This window comes from Oncorhynchus keta, chromosome 9 (assembly GCF_023373465.1).
Source record: "Oncorhynchus keta strain PuntledgeMale-10-30-2019 chromosome 9, Oket_V2, whole genome shotgun sequence".
NCBI classification, from domain to species: Eukaryota; Metazoa; Chordata; class Actinopteri; order Salmoniformes; family Salmonidae; genus Oncorhynchus; species Oncorhynchus keta.
In genome coordinates, this window is record NC_068429.1 from 36,836,800 (window position 1) to 36,852,491 (window position 15,692).

At 42.3% G+C, this 15,692-nt stretch overlaps 2 protein-coding genes across 2 annotated transcripts in view; one reads left to right on the forward strand and one right to left on the reverse strand.

Moving 5' to 3' along the window:
* The window catches only part of LOC118387696 (proline dehydrogenase 1, mitochondrial-like), a 33,964-nt gene that overhangs the window by 397 nt on the left and 17,875 nt on the right, over nucleotides 1-15,692 (forward strand). Inside the window, exon 2 of the mRNA XM_052525787.1 lies at nucleotides 13,174-13,286. The gene's annotated coding sequence lies outside the window, so the exon portion shown is untranslated. The remainder of the gene's footprint in view (nucleotides 1-13,173; nucleotides 13,287-15,692) is intronic.
* LOC118387693 (scavenger receptor class F member 2-like) lies at nucleotides 6,006-15,628 on the reverse strand. The gene is made up of 11 exons (XM_035776311.2): nucleotides 14,976-15,628; nucleotides 14,482-14,540; nucleotides 14,237-14,338; nucleotides 13,150-13,669; nucleotides 12,507-12,725; nucleotides 12,260-12,388; nucleotides 12,018-12,121; nucleotides 10,127-10,226; nucleotides 9,914-10,017; nucleotides 9,220-9,369; nucleotides 6,006-8,545 (listed from the first exon to the last, which is right to left on the reverse strand). The coding sequence occupies exons 1-11, from the start codon at nucleotides 15,077-15,079 to the stop codon at nucleotides 7,449-7,451; spliced, it is 2,688 nt and encodes an 895-aa protein (XP_035632204.1). The 5' UTR covers nucleotides 15,080-15,628; the 3' UTR covers nucleotides 6,006-7,448.

Genomic DNA, 15,692 nt, shown 5'->3' on the forward strand with positions numbered 1-15,692 from the left:
CATTAAAACTCCTCTCTGTAGCACGTTTGATATCTTTCCATCTTGAGGTACACCGCAGTTGGTTGTACTTATATTTCTTAGACAAGTACGTTTTTTTTTTAAAGACCATGTATTTATCGTCAGTATTGTTTTCGAATTTCCTTTGGGCGCACAAGGACATGACCTAGATGTTTACAATTTAATTTCCCATCATACACTTCGGTTTACGTTATTCTGACGTTATTTCCCCCTTTCGCTAATCACGGTCAGCCAACATGTCGCTTGCGAAAGGAGTCTACAATTTGCTCTTCAGGAGAACATCTACTTTTGCCATTACCATCATATGTTCGTAGTGTTTTTTTGAAAGAATATTTGACCAATGAGGAGATGCCATATTCGAGCAATTGAATCGGGGTGTAAGTCTATTGACAGATCTTCTCGTAACCTCATTTAGCCCGACATTGCTTAGGACAACTGCCAATTGTTGGCGTAAAGCCCAAATCAAACGAAAAGTGTTTTACGCGCTGGAATGATGCCGCGTTCAAAACAACTGGGAACACAGAACTCGAAAATCACCGACTTTAAAAAACAACTGGGAACTCGGAAAAAAATATTTGAATGGTCATCCAAGTCGGAGTTTTATAACGCGGCCCGAGTTCCTGAGCTGGAATTCCAGTCAGAGCACCTTTTTTTCTGAGTACCCAGTTGTTTTGGACTCAGAATTCGGAGGTTTCCAGTTCCGAGTAGTTTTGAACTGTGTTTGGTTCGTAGACACTCTGGAAACACATCAAATACCAAAACGAGGAGGAATAAAGAAGTGGCCTTATGTTGCGGCAGAAATTAAGCAAACGCCACACTTCAGTTTCCATTCCTGAGTCAGTCTTCGTGAACCATCACCTGCATTGACCTGTCACTGCGAGGCTGGTTGTTCGCTATCAGAAACTCCATGGCATGGGAGTTTCAAAAAGACTGATCAAAACGTGGAAGTGTTTCAACTTGACCTTGTATACTGTGATCTCCTCTCCCTCACCATTTGTAAATGTACTGATACTTTAAAACTGTTAATAAATTCAAAGTAAACATGTTTTGATTTGTAGAATCAATTAAGTAGCTAGCTCGCCATCAACTGTACTTGACACTTGTCTCTTGTTAGATATTGCACACTGTTACCCCACCACATCTACTATTTTAGCATTGCATTGTAGAAGGTAACGAGGTCTAGTTAATCACTTTAGTACAGTGCTGTAGAGTTCTGTCGTGGAGATTGTTTTGCATTGCGCATCAATAACTTGGGACTGTATTTGGCCCATTTTTATTTATTAGGATCCCATAACTGGTAATGAGACCTGATTGTGTTGCCATTAGGTATGACTATGGACTTATTGAATAGTGTTATTAATGGATGCTGTGAGAAGCACGCAAACGTCATAAATAGCACCTATCCACAAGTCAAAGAAAGTGCAAATCCAATACAGGTCAAAGGTCAACAGCACTGGGTTTATCCTTCAGTCAGTCCTAGAAGAAACACAGGCCTATTCCTAATTAGATTTGCTCAACTTCTGTGTCTTCTCTAGCCTCCTTTTGAACAGGTCAAGGTGAGCCTGTGAGAAGACAAAGTGGACACATCCGCTTGTATGAAATGACTCCAATTGCGCATCAGGCAAATGACTTACAGGGTGGAATCCTAAAATAAATGTATCTTGTTGTGCAAAACATTTAATAAAGGGTTAAGTAGTATATTCTTAAATGTCTGCATGCTCTTCTCCTTCGGGAAAATAATAGCTGATTCAAAGGGGGTAGGGTACACTTGTCTATTCAGGTAGAATATACCTGTGCTTCCTTGCCAGAAGGAGGCTATTGATTAAGGGAGGACCATAGACCAAAAAGACCATCCTCTTGCCTCAGTCCTCCTCTGTGACCCGGAAATCGGTGTGGTAGAGGAATGTGTCAATTCGTTAGGACACTGTTTTCCTACTAACTTTTATTTGTTTGGATCACTTTACACATTTTATTTGGGCTTCACCTCTGTAAGCATAAGTTGCCTTATGTGGAGGTTCTCCTGTAAATGTAATTTGCCTGATCTCCTCTCCCTCACCATTTGTAAATGCTGATACTTTAAAACTGTTAATAAATTAAATATAAACATGTTTTGATTTGTAGAATTAGATAAGTAGCTAGATAATCATCAACTGTACTTGAGTCTCATTTGGAGGAGCCATTGCATACAAGCGGATGTGTCCACTTTCCGCCATCTCGCCTTGATTATCTTTTACCTGTTCAAACAGGCAAGAGAGGACACAGGAGTTAGGCAATTCTGTGGAGAAGGACAGTCTCATTTCAAGCAAGTGCATTTCCATCCGCTATCACTCTCAATTTAACTTTGACCTTTTCAAAAGGAGTTGAGAGGAGGCAGGAGGTGAGCTAATTTAATAAAAGGCCCATCTTCTGAATTGAAACAGGACGGAGAGAGGACGGAGGACAGACATTTGCCAAAATGAGAGAATCCCAAAGGTTATTTACCAGAATATCAGAAGATGGTTGTCGGTAACCGTTCGCTCACAAGGCACTGCTGTCTTTGGTTTCCCTCACTGGGAGAGTTGATCTATGGTCACAGGTGTGACAGCCAGGTCCTGCTCTGTTGGGTAACACACAGCCTCAGTCCCCAACAACCGGTTCAGTTTTTCAGGGGAAATGGAAAGAGCCTGTGAAGCAACTTTTTGGATGTTGATAAGGTGACACTCAATCTTCTCCACATTTATGGGATTGGTAGAACAGTGCAGAAGAGATCCCCAAACAGTTTTATTTTCTTCTCATCAAGACCAGTATGTAATGGGAGCTATACTGAAGAAAAATACAAACTAAACTGTTTATTTATTTTATTTTAATAAGTTACAGTTCATATAAGGAAATCAGTCAATGTAAATAAATTCATACGGACCTAATCTATGGATTTCACATGATTGGGCAGGGGTGCAGCCATGAAAAAGCCTGGGAGGACATGGGCCCACCCACTTGGGAGCCAGGCCCAGCCAATCAGAATGAGTTTTCCCCCACAAAAGGGCTTTATTATAGACAGGAATACTCCTCAGTTTCATCAGCTGTCTGGGTGGCTGGTCTCAGACGATTCCGCAGGTGAAGAAGCCGGATGTGGAGGTCCTTGGCTGGCGTGGTACATGTGGTCTGCGGTTGTGAGGCCGGTTGGACGTACTGCCAAATTCTCTAAAATGACGGAGACTGCTTATGATAGAGAAATTAACATTAAATTCTCTGGCAACAGCTCTGGTGAACATTGCTGCCGTCAGCATGCCAATTGCAGCTACCACAAAACGTGGCACATCTGTGGCATTGTGTTGTGTGTCACAACTGCATATTTTAGTGACCTTTTAAAGTCCCCAGCACAAGGTGCACCTGTGTAATGACCATGCTGTTTAATCAGCTTCTTGATATGCCACACCTGTCATGTGGATGGATTATCGGGGCAGCAGGGAGCCTAGTGGTTAGAGCGTTGGGCCTGTAACCAAACGTTTGCTGGATCGAATCCCTGAGCTGACATGGCACAATTCTGTCATTCTGCCCCTTAACAAGGATGTTATCCCACTGTTCCCCGGTAAGCTGTCATTGTAAATAAGAATTTGATCTTAACTGACTTGCCTAGTTAAATTGAAAAATCAATATATCTTGGCAGTGGATGTACATTTTTTATTTATCCGCTATTTTACCAGGTAAGTTGAGTGAGAACACGTTCTCATTTGCAGCAACGACCTGGGGGATAAATACATTTGTGCTAAAAATTTGAGAAGCCTTTGGTGTGTATGCAAGTTTTTTGGTATATTTTATTTCAGCTCATGAAACATGGGACCAACATTCTACATTGTTGCGTTTTATATTAGTTTCAGGCATTTCTTTTACCCAGCTATAGTAGGTAACTCGAGGAAGACAGTGTCCAGCAGATGGAGCAATTCCCTCTTTTTGTAGCGTCCATTCAGCATCCATCTATTTTTATCCATGTGCTGTTTATGTAATGCTTTATATCCCACATCTAAGGTCGGTACAACCCAATGATTTATATATGCAATAGTGCCTCCATCTTGGCACTCCCCCTCCATTGTAAAAAATATTTTGGAAGCTATAGAAATATATTTATTAATTTCTACATTTAATTAAAAAATATATATTTAACCAGGCAAGTCAGTTAAGAACAAATTCGTATTTACAATGATGGCCTTACCAGGGAAGAGTGGGTTAACTTCCTTGTTCAGGGGAAGAACAACATATTTTTACCTTGTCAGCTCAGGGATTTGATCCAGCAACCATTTTGGTTACTGGCCCACTGTGATAACCACTAGGCTACCTGCCGCCCCAGTTACAGACACCTTAATGCATACTTTTAAATTATATTTAATCAGCTAAATATAAAAATGAAAGTATTATTTATCTTGAGATTACTAATGTTGATGTCGCCACTACAATAAAGAAATACTTGTACATGTAATTTTGTCCTTGAAACATTGCATTGAAATACTGTAGAATTCCATTCATTCCTATGGAGGACTGCTTCTACTGGGGAGTGCCAATATGGCCGACAGGTGGCTTCAAAGCCTCTCAATGGCCAATGCATAGCATCAGCAATTCATGGTTTATATAAATCATTGGTACAACCCAGATGTTTTGACCCATTCTTCTAGAGTATAAACATGTAGTCAGAGCACCTGCATGGACACTAAAATGAATGCTATACAGCCAGATTGAGGATTCTGGTCAAGTATAATCTCTGGGGGTAGAGAGAGATCATGAGCAGTTTTATTGTGGATGTTGTGATTGTGTCCAGAGAATAAATGATGAGTTTATGAAGACTAGAATGTGGTCCTGACAGACAATGAACTCGACTGTTAGCAGAACAAGTATGTTCGCATGGAAAGATGGAGCCAGTTTTGGTATTGCTCGCAGAGATGAGATAACGTGTGCTTTGGCCTACATGTTGGCGATGATAGCAGCTTTTTCCAGTTTATTGTGGCACATATTGATTGACACCCTTATTTGAGTGGCTCCAATATGACCATGTGACTGATAGAAAGTACTTACACAATATACAAAGGAAATTCCCTCTTTGATGAGTCACATCATAACACTTGTCCTGGCTATGATCTTGTCTGTTCATTCTGGGTCGCCTGTGCTGGTTTCCAATTAGGATATATCATGATGTCTGTACTTTCCATTACTGTTTCGGGGGAACAGAGAAAATGAAAAGATCATGGTGTAGCGTTGCCTACACAGAAGGTTCCCACCATCCCGTTCATACCACAGTGACTAGACACTCGCAATCATGTAGTCATTCCCATAGAAAAGTCCTGCCATTTGCTTGTGGTGTTATATACAGTACTTTTGGAGCCATGTATTTGACTTGAGACAGTTTTTAGTTGCATAAACAGTCCGTTAGTAATTGCCGAATGTGCTTATTAGTAGTAATAATTTGTTATTGGTTAGGATGTTGGAGCCGGAGAGTGTTATTGTTGGGACAAAGGGAAGTGCAGAAAGTTTCTATGTCCACATATTTTATTGTTGTATATTCATATTTCTAAGAAAGTAGGTAAAGAGCCACAGCTGACTCTCAGTTCCTGGTAAGGTCAGGCGAGATTTTGTGGAACTAGGGCAGTGAGAGACGTGGAGTTTAACATTGAGGTGAGGAGAAATTTGAGGAGAGAAGAAACCTCTGGGAGGGGGGCTAGAGGGGCCCATCCCAACAATACTCCAACTGTAGTCTTATCGCACACACATGTACACATCCCTGCTCATGAAGGTTCTGGAACACCAATAGGAGGAACATACTTATTATTATTGCCCAGCAACACTGATTGTTTATCCTCGATAGACGAGGAGGTGACTCCTAATCGGAAGGCATAAATATATGCTTATGTAAATTGTGTGCTATGCAGCTGCAGCATTCAGTTTGGATGGAATAAATCTAGTCTGAGCTTCCTTTGGTGTCCAACTGGATTTGTACCAGAACTTAGAATCTAACACGTGTATGGCCCATATCCAAAGTCATTTTTTATACAAAATTTCAGAAAATACAATTCTCAGTGAATGATCCTGTACCATCTTGGCATTCCAAAAATATAATAAGACAACAAATTCAAACCATATTTAGGTAACAACTTATGTTTTTCTGAGACCAAGGTTTCCAATTAGGTCATACTGATGTTTTGGTGTTATCACTCTAGGTTTTCTGCTTTGCTTAGCGCAAAATATTTGCTTTTTTCCCTCAAGTCGTAAATGTTTTTCCATCGATGTAATGGCTACAAGATGTTAATGCTTTCATAGGGTGTCTCTATGCTAACCACTGTCTCCCAAGAGGATTCTGGGACAGGATTGAGTTGGCGGTTGCTTCTCAAGGCTTGGCATTCAGTTACAGACCAAGCTACACGGAGATGTTTAAACAGGGAGTCAAAACGTAATTCTAGTCCCCTTCCCACCACTAGTCCCCATCCCTTTTCCACAGTAAAACTTCTAGAATGAAATAATGATGTATAGACGCCTCTGCGTGCAGCAATGCACACAGTCGTGCCTTGAAAGCATGTTTGTACACTCAACCATTGTAGCCTCTATAAATGTGTTCATTATGATCTAATGTTCACAACAAGGCAGCTGGTCTGTGAGGACATGCTCCTGTATTATTTCAAGTGATCTGCAAATCTTACTATGTTACTTACTTGCAATGTTACTTATTTACGTTTAATAACTTATTTGCAGGACCTTGCTGCTCCTAAACGTGCCTTTGCTTTGTCTGTGACTCCTGATAGCAAAGGGAGAGATGTTCCTGTCTAAGCAGGTCACATCATGGATTCAGGACGACCGGTGCCAACAGTCTGGATTCAATTAAACACCATATGATCTTCTGTAGTCTTTACAGCTGCCTCAAAGTCTATCATTCTCCCCCAACAAACTGCACACACACACAACTGTAGCACATGTGTCAGACAGCCACAGGGCCCTCTACACAGACCCCAGACTGTTCCACCATCAATACACCACACCTCTTGTTTGTCTGAGGCCCTGTCGTGGCTCCAAAGTTCTGGGCAGTGGGATCGACTTTCCAATTTAAAATATTGATTTGATATGGGAGATGGAAAATCCAGATTTTGGGGTGTTTGGTCTATTCGATATGAACAAATTAGAAAATGAATAAAATAACGAGGGTAAATAATTATTCTGATGTCTTAGCACTTTTACTAATATATTGATTTGATAATAACTAAAGTGAAGGAATATAAAAAGTTCAAATATAAAGAATACTGCATTGTATAATAACATTTCTCAAGATCAAAAACATCCACCCACGGGAAAAGATTCCATCGTTCATTTGAGTTGGTGCTAAACACAATGAAACATGTGCCCAATCAATTATTTCAAGCATCACAACACGTGCGTCATTGTTTTTCCAGAATTGAGAAACATCCAGACTGGCTGTGCTAATTTGAAGCCTTTGGTGGCATCACTGCAACCTTTGGAGCTGTAGTCTGTATTTTTGAGTCTACATTACCTTCCTTGCTCTTTTTCCGAGGAGGCTTTTTCATTGGGGTCTTATTTTTGGGCTCTCCCTTATCTGAGCTGCTTTCAGAGTTGCTAGAATCTTGTTTCTCTTGGTATTTGGCTTCTTTAGATGGACTATCTGGCAGAGGCTTCTGTGAGCTGTCGGATGTGGGAAGCAAATCCTTTCCAGCTCCAGGCTGGGTGCCCGAGGTCTTTTGGGGCGGGGTGGGCTTCTTTCTCTGGGCCTGGAGGTGAGACAGGCTCTCTTCACAGCTGCCGGCCTCGCTCCTGTTCAGGCTCTGAGTCTTCTCCTTCAGCTGAGCAGTAAAGAGAGAGGCTACCTCAGAGTGTATGTTCGGTTGGTTAACCTCCCTGTTTAGGGATAATCTGGGCCTCTTCTCTGGGGACTCTTTGGGGATTGCAGCTTTCCGGTCAACACGGAAATTGCCCATTTTCCTCAGGACACTCTGCACTGCCCCATTGATGTGCTCTATCTGCAACAGACCTGGTCTGCTTTTATTAGGCTTCTTCTCACCTAGGGAGCTGGCCCCATCTGTACCTGCAGACTCTGGGGCGTTGGGAGCTCGCTGCTTGCTGGCTTTCTTTCTGGAACAAATGTTATCCTCAGCCACAGTCTCTTCCTGACTTTTCTGATTTGACCCAGGAGATGCATGGATCCATGAGAGCTTGGGCTTGGTGGAGGGGTCTGGTGGCTGTGGTTTAATCCTCTCAGCAGCTATAGGCTTTCCATTATATTTGACATTGTTTGACCCGCCATTGTTCTCTGGCTCCTTGCTGGACTGCTGTGGTGGCTGAGGGGCAGAGACCCTGAGGCAGAGGGTGCTGGTGGCTGACTCTGTGCCACTGCAGGAGCCCTCACTCTCTGATGACTTCTGGAGTGGCAGCTCACTGGTGTTAACTGAAGCCTGCTCAGTCATATCCCTGTCCTCCGGCAATGTGTCTACCTCAGAGACATCATCATCAGCTAGGACTGTAGTCTCTGTTGTGTTGATTCTGTCCCCTTTCTTTTTCTTCTCTTCTCAGAGGGCGAGAGAAAGGGCGAGAGAAGTTCAAACGTCAATTTTTATTCAATTAAATAAAAGATCATCAGAATCCGACTCCCCTTCAGCTCTAAAGACGTTAAGGAAACAAACACAAATGCTTTGGGAATGTTTTAAGTACTGGATGACCTACTATTAACATTTTCCTGTTCATGCTTACTTTAGAAGCAAGGGCTTTAATTGGATGATACTGCAGCAGATTAGGCAGTGTATTTAGGGCAGATCAGTGAAATTATGATCTATCAAGAACTGTAGTTTACACATCACCCTCTGGATCTTACACCGGATATGACTATGCAGCAGTTGTTTTGACAAAAATCTAGTCATTGCAGAAAATCAGTGAATCATACAAAAACAAAACGTTGTGTGCAGCCAACGACTCATTACCTCATAATGTTCTGTCATTCCAAAATGATCTCTTGTTTTTGGAATGACATTCCCATCATTATCGGAGCTCAATGTGAAAAATGTAACCTTCCTTCACATATTTTGGACAATAATTTGCCTTAACGAATTCCCATCACCTGCAGAAATGAAGGTTCTAGGATAGACAGGTGTCACTGTCACAGAGAGAACAAACAGAGTTTTTTTTAATGCAGCACTCTTATCATGCAGGAGTGACAGGGAAGATTTAGTCTGGGATACCCACCGTCAGGCACAGCATAGACATGTCCGTCCTCTGTGGTCTCTACGGAAGAGAAGGACGCTCTGGATGACCCGGAGGCGGTGGGTTGCTCCACTGCAGAGGGGGGCTCAATGAAACTACAGTTGAAAGTATTCTCAGGGTCATGGTGGGACACTGTGGAGAACAGAAACCGAGCAAACACTTAGCCTCTTAACAGTTAGGCCTACATTCGCTAAAGCTTTAAACTTATTTGTTAACAACAATAATCCTTCACTACATTTTGTCCCTTCAAAGAAATTGTGTTACACATGGGACCTTATATTTCCCCCTGACTTCCTGTGTCATACATCAGTCCACCCAGCCCAAACATCCCCCCTTCTAGCCCCGCTGCCCCTGTTCCAGTAGAGCGAAATTGCAGGTTAAGATCATTTTTGACACTTCCTGTCGGTGGTCTAGAGGGGCCCTCGATGGAATGTAGAGAAATGGGGAGGGTGAAGAGGGGGCAAGCAGGACGCTGTTCAAGTATGGTTTTAAATATACGCCGAGTTCACTGTCACAGACATTCAGAGAGCAGGCAAAGCAAAAAACCAAGGAGAAGGGATGCTACTTTGATTTAGGAGAGAACTATCTTTGGGTATTGGACTGGTTTATCGTCAATCATGAGAACCCAGTGAAAACGTACGTTAACATTCATTGAGTTTGTGCAGGTAGGACCTACCAACAACGTTGGGTAGCTTCTGCCGTCTCAGTGGGATATGAGGAAGTTTAGAGCTGATTCGTGTGAACCCTCCACATAGTCTTCTTTTGGACCTTTTCTCAGGGCTAAATGCAATCAACAGAGAAACCAAAGAAGATGTGAAGTATACATTTAACTTCAGCTAATGTGACAATATATTTATTGTGCCCCAATACAAACAACAATCATTCTTACTCGTTCTGTCTGCAGACGCAGCAGCAACACAGCAAGGAGAGGAGCAGGAGACAGGTGACCAGCACCCCTGCTGCCATCACACCCATCCTCTTGTTAGGCTCTGTTCAAAGAGCAGAGGTCATACATCTGTCCCACTTGCCACAGAATAGACTCCTTTTAAAAAGAAATACAGTGGGGCAAAAAAGTATTTAGTCAGCCAACAATTGTGCAAGTTCTCCCACTTAAAAAGATGAGAGGCCTGTAATTTTCATCATAGGTACACTTCAACTATGACAGACAAAATGAGGAAAACACATCCAGAAAATCACATTGTAGGATTTTTAATGAATTTATTTGCAAATTATGGTGGAAAATAAGTATTTGGTCAAAAACAAAAGTTTATCTCAATACTTTGTTATATACCCTTTGTTGGCAATGACAAAGGTCAAACGTTTTCTGTAAGTCTTCACAAGGTTTTCACACACTGTTGCTGGTATTTTGGCCCATTCCTCCATGCAGATCTCCTCTAGAGCAGTGATGTTTTGAGGCTGTTGCTGGGCAACACGGACTTTCAACTCCCTCCAAAGATTTTCTATGGTGTTGAGATCTGGAGACTGGCTAGGCCACTCCAGAACCTTGAAATGCTTCTTACGAAGCCACTCCTTCGTTGCCCGGGCGGTGTGTTTGGGATCATTTTCATGCTGAAAGACCCAGCCACGTTTAATCTTCAATGCCCTTGCTGATGGAAGGAGGTTTTCACTCAATCTCACGATACATGGCCCCATTCATTCTATCCTTTACACGGATCAGTCGTCCTGGTCCCTTTGCAGAAAAACAGCCCCAAAGCATGATGTTTCCACCCCCATGCTTCACAGTAGGTATGGTGTTCTTTGGATGCAACTCAGCATTCTTTGTCCTCCAAACACGACGAGTTGAGTTTTGACCAAAAATATCTATTTTGGTTTCATCTGACCATATGACATTCTCCCAATCTTCTTCTGGATCATCCAAATGCTCTCTAGCAAACTTCAGACGGGCCTGGACATGTACTGGTTTAAGCAGGGGGACACGTCTGTCACTGCAGGATTTGAGTCCCTTGCGGCATAGTGTGTTACTGATGGTAGGCTTTGTTACGTTGGTCCCAGCTCTCTGCAGGTCATTCACTGGGTCCCCCCGTATGGTTCTGGGATTTTTGCTCACCGTTCTTGTGATCATTTTGACCCCACGGGGTGAGATCTTGCGTGGAGCCCCAGATCGAGGGAGATTATCAGTGGTCTTGTATGTCTTCCATTTCCTAATAATTGCTCCCACAGTTGATTTCTTCAAACCAAGCTGCTTACCTATTGCAGATTCAGTCTTCCCAGCCTGGTGCAGGTCTACAATTTTGTTTCTGGTGTCCATTGACAGCTCTTTGGTCTTGACCATAGTGGAGTTTGGAGTGTGACTGTTTGAGGTTGTGGACAGGTGTCTTTTATACTGATAACAAGTTCAAACAGGTGCCATTAATACAGGTAACAAGTGGAGGACAGAGGAGCCTCTTAAATAAGAAGTTACAGGTCTGTGAGAGCCAGAAATCTTGCTTGTTTGTAAGTGACCAAATACTTATTTTCCACCATAATTTGCAAATAAATTCATTAAAATCCTACAATGTGATTTTCTGGATTTTTTTTTCTAATTTTGTCTGTCATAGTTGAAGTGTACCTATGATGACAATTACAGGCCTCTCTCATATTTTTAAGTGGGAGAACTTGCACAATTGGTGGCTGACTAAATACTTTTTTGCCCCAATGTATCTGTCATGAGTGTTTTTATGGCAGATACATGTTACCAATAAGGTCTCTGGAAAAATAATACATGACACTTTTTTCTCTCTCGTCACATTAGACAAGTCTGTTTTAGGAAAGGTTCTTACGTAGGTTGCATGCTCCAGTCACTATGTTGCAGTTGTTGTCATGGCAGGAACAGGTCTGGGTACAGTTAAGCCCATACTGACCCGCTGAACAGCTCACATTACAGCTGCATAGGAAAGAGTGTGAAATTTCATTGATGAAATTTTCAAAATTGGTCTTGACACCATCCATATTACTTTCTCTATTTGTTACATTCAATTAGTTTTCTTTTTAAATATTTGCATGTAAAATGCTTTGCACTCACTAGGCACCAGAGAAGCCAGGATTACAGAGACAATTTCCTGTGGCGAAGTGACACATCCCATTGAAGCAGCTGTTGCAGTCATTGACACAGTTCTCTCCATAGGTTCCATTTGGGCACTTGACCTCACATCTGTGAAGACAAATGGTTGAAAATCACGCACAAACTCAGACGGGATGTAATTGCCTTTCTTATCTACATTTGATTAGAGATGACGAATGTGATCGGAAGCTCATAATGGTATTCCTACCGATCACCCATCCAACCAGGGTTGCAGTGGGGGCATTTTCCGTCGATGCGGTTGCAGAAGTGTCCGTCTTTACAGGATGAGCAAACGTCCTGGCAGTTTTCACCAAAGAACCCAGGAGCACACATCTGGTCACACCTGGTGCCATTCCAACCGCTTTCACATGCGATGCAATGTCCCTCTGCCACCTTGCAGGGCTGCTGGCCTTTGCAGTGACCACACCTGGAAGAGCAGTAAGACCAACAAAAGATGATAACAAAACAAGATAACAAAAGATGAATAGCATGGACTAACTAAATTCATTACAGTAACATTCATGCTGGAATAGGGTTTCCAAATGGTTGGTTCCCTCTTCCAGAGCCTTTCAGCCAAGGCTAGTTCCCTTGTGGTTAGAAACTGGCTTGTGACTAGATGTCTTATTGCCAACAGCTTCAGGTGGCCAAACACTTTCGGTGTTTCACAGCTCAAAACAGTTTGTAAACCACATTAGATTTGCCAGCTTCACCACATGGTTACCCAATGGGCACCGTACAGCAGACTGAACGAGCAAAGAGCAAAGACATGCATGTCTTATCCAGCTAAATAACCTCTGGCTACCAGAGTGGTTTCAAGTAAGTCAGCTTTGTCTAACACAGCTGTCACACACCTGTTTCTGCAATTTTGTCCGTAGAATCCAGCTGGACACGTCTCCCTGCAGAACTTCCCTCTGAATCCTGGCTTGCAGGTGCACGATCCATCCGCCGAGTTACAGCGTCCTTGGAGACATTGGCACTTGTGCTCGCAGTGAGTACCCCACAGATGCTCTCGACACTTGCAGCGACCGGTGAGCTGGTCACACGGAGAGGCATTGCAGGCACACTTGGCACCGCAGTACCTCCCATACCAGCCAGGATGGCAGTGGCACTGGCCAGTTCCCACATCACACATAGAGTTTACTCTGCAGTAACAGTTGTTAGAGCACTGAGGGCCCCAATAGCCTGTGTAGCACATACAAGCGCCTGTCTCCTGGTTGCATTGGCCCTTCTGGCAGTCGCAGGCTCGCTCACAGTTTGGCCCCCAGCGATTAGGGTTACAGGTGCAGGCCCCAGTGACATCATCGCACCTCCCGTTGGGATGGCAATCACACTTACCCTTGCAGTCAGGCCCCCAGAACTTAAACGGACATTCTACAGAGCGGATGTAAGGCAAATATGTATAGACAAAGAGATCATTTGTACACTAACTTCTCTGGACGTAGACTACTTAATTCTGATAAGTAGGCTACCTGGACTGGCTGTATGTGAAAATGACTGCAGTGTTAACAGACTTACACTACATTTCAAAGGAATTTATGCTTGAAATAAATGGCAAAATTACAATCTGCAATTGTTACTTCCATTTTTACCTTATGTATAAATTAATTATATGTACCCATTGATTCTTGAAGAATATAACTTACTAAGGCCTCATGAGCTTAGTTTATTAACTGTCGTACCCCATCAGAACCCCAAATATACGCTTGTTCTACTCCAATGTTTGTAAACAAAGTAAATGTTAACAAACATTTTATAGCCTCAGAACATGGTTAAAACTATAATTTTGATATCATGGATGGTCAGTACTTGCTTCCATAGCTCTGTCTATACATTTGAGCTTTTATTGAAACAGGGACAGGGGGGACACTTTGTTATTGTTTCAACTGCTGATTGCTGCTTTAAGGATTGCTGTGAGGAAGGAACAGGGAACTAACTTACTCATATCACAAGTGGCTCCAAAATAACCATGACGACAGCGGCATTCGTGGGGTCGCACACAAACTTCATTTTCTTTGCAGGTGAAGTTACCCTCACAAATTGCTGAAGAAAAACCATTGGGCAAGTTAGTTCACAATAAATAATTATGCTTTTAGAAATGAAGAGGAAAAATGGTTTGGGAGTCTACTCCCAATGATGTGGTTCAGGTTTGTTGAATGGGATAATACAGGCTTTCGAGTACTCACGTATTAAGCACTCATCTCCTTGCTGTGCCCAGCCACTACAACATTGGAGCCTGTCAGATCTGGGAGGGAGAAAAATAACATTAGTTCATCTGGAAATCATCTGTATTTGATTTATAGAAACTAACGTAATTGAACTCCTTCCATCCAAACTAATGTTATGATCACATTTCAGTCATGACAAATAGACTAAGACATTTACATACTGAACATTATCCTAATCACATTCAGATGCAAATCTGTCACAGCATTCAAAATGCAGGGAATTACTGGCACAAAGACTCAATGTAGCAGTAGACTAAATGAGCAGAGATCCGAGGAAGATTATCTGTGAATAGAAGGGCTTGGGTATTCAGAAAATCTCAAACTTTAACAACAACTAAAACAATTTAATGCATGTTTATCTACCTTCACTGACATGAATCAGGCTACTGTAATAGTTTTGTCCATCAATTTCAAGCATAAAACCTAATTAAAACAGGTACACAATGACTTACTCAGTTTTGCATACATTTCTGCCGCTGGGATTTAGTTCTTGGCTGTAAGTCCAACAACAGAAGACACTTAGAAGCACAATGACTAAGACATATCTTGTTTCCATGTTGTTATGAACAGCATCCCTCCAAGGGCTTTCCAGTGGAAATATGTCAGTCTTTTTTCCAAAAAGGAAATCAACTCTTTTCTTGTGTTGTCCAAAAAGTTACCCATCCAGAGGGTGGCGGTATGCAGTAGTAAATGAAGTAGCCTACCGGTAGGCTGTTACCCTAAAGTCGGTACTTGAATGACAATTTGCAAATTCGGTATGAAGAGGTTGTAATTCTCCCTGGGACCTCCCCACAGAACCAACCTCACCACAGATTGCAAAAAAACTCCCCACCCCCAGTAAAACAGACTACCCTAAGAAAACATTACCAGTTACAGAGCAGACCTAGCACTTAGCCAATGGCTCCCTCTGTTGTTGACAATTTTTATTTTTTTAAATTTTATTTCACCTTTATTTAACCAGGTAGGCTAGTTGAGAACAAGTTCTCATTTGCAACTGCGACCTGATAGGTAGGAAGCTGTACATCCTCACAGTACACACACACACTCTCTCTTTACAGATGGACTATCCAAATCAAGGGTTACCAAACAATTTGAGAGAGAGAGAGAACTTGACACAAAGGACATGTTTCTGTTCTGTTGCCTATGCGTTATGTATTTTCTGTGTCTAG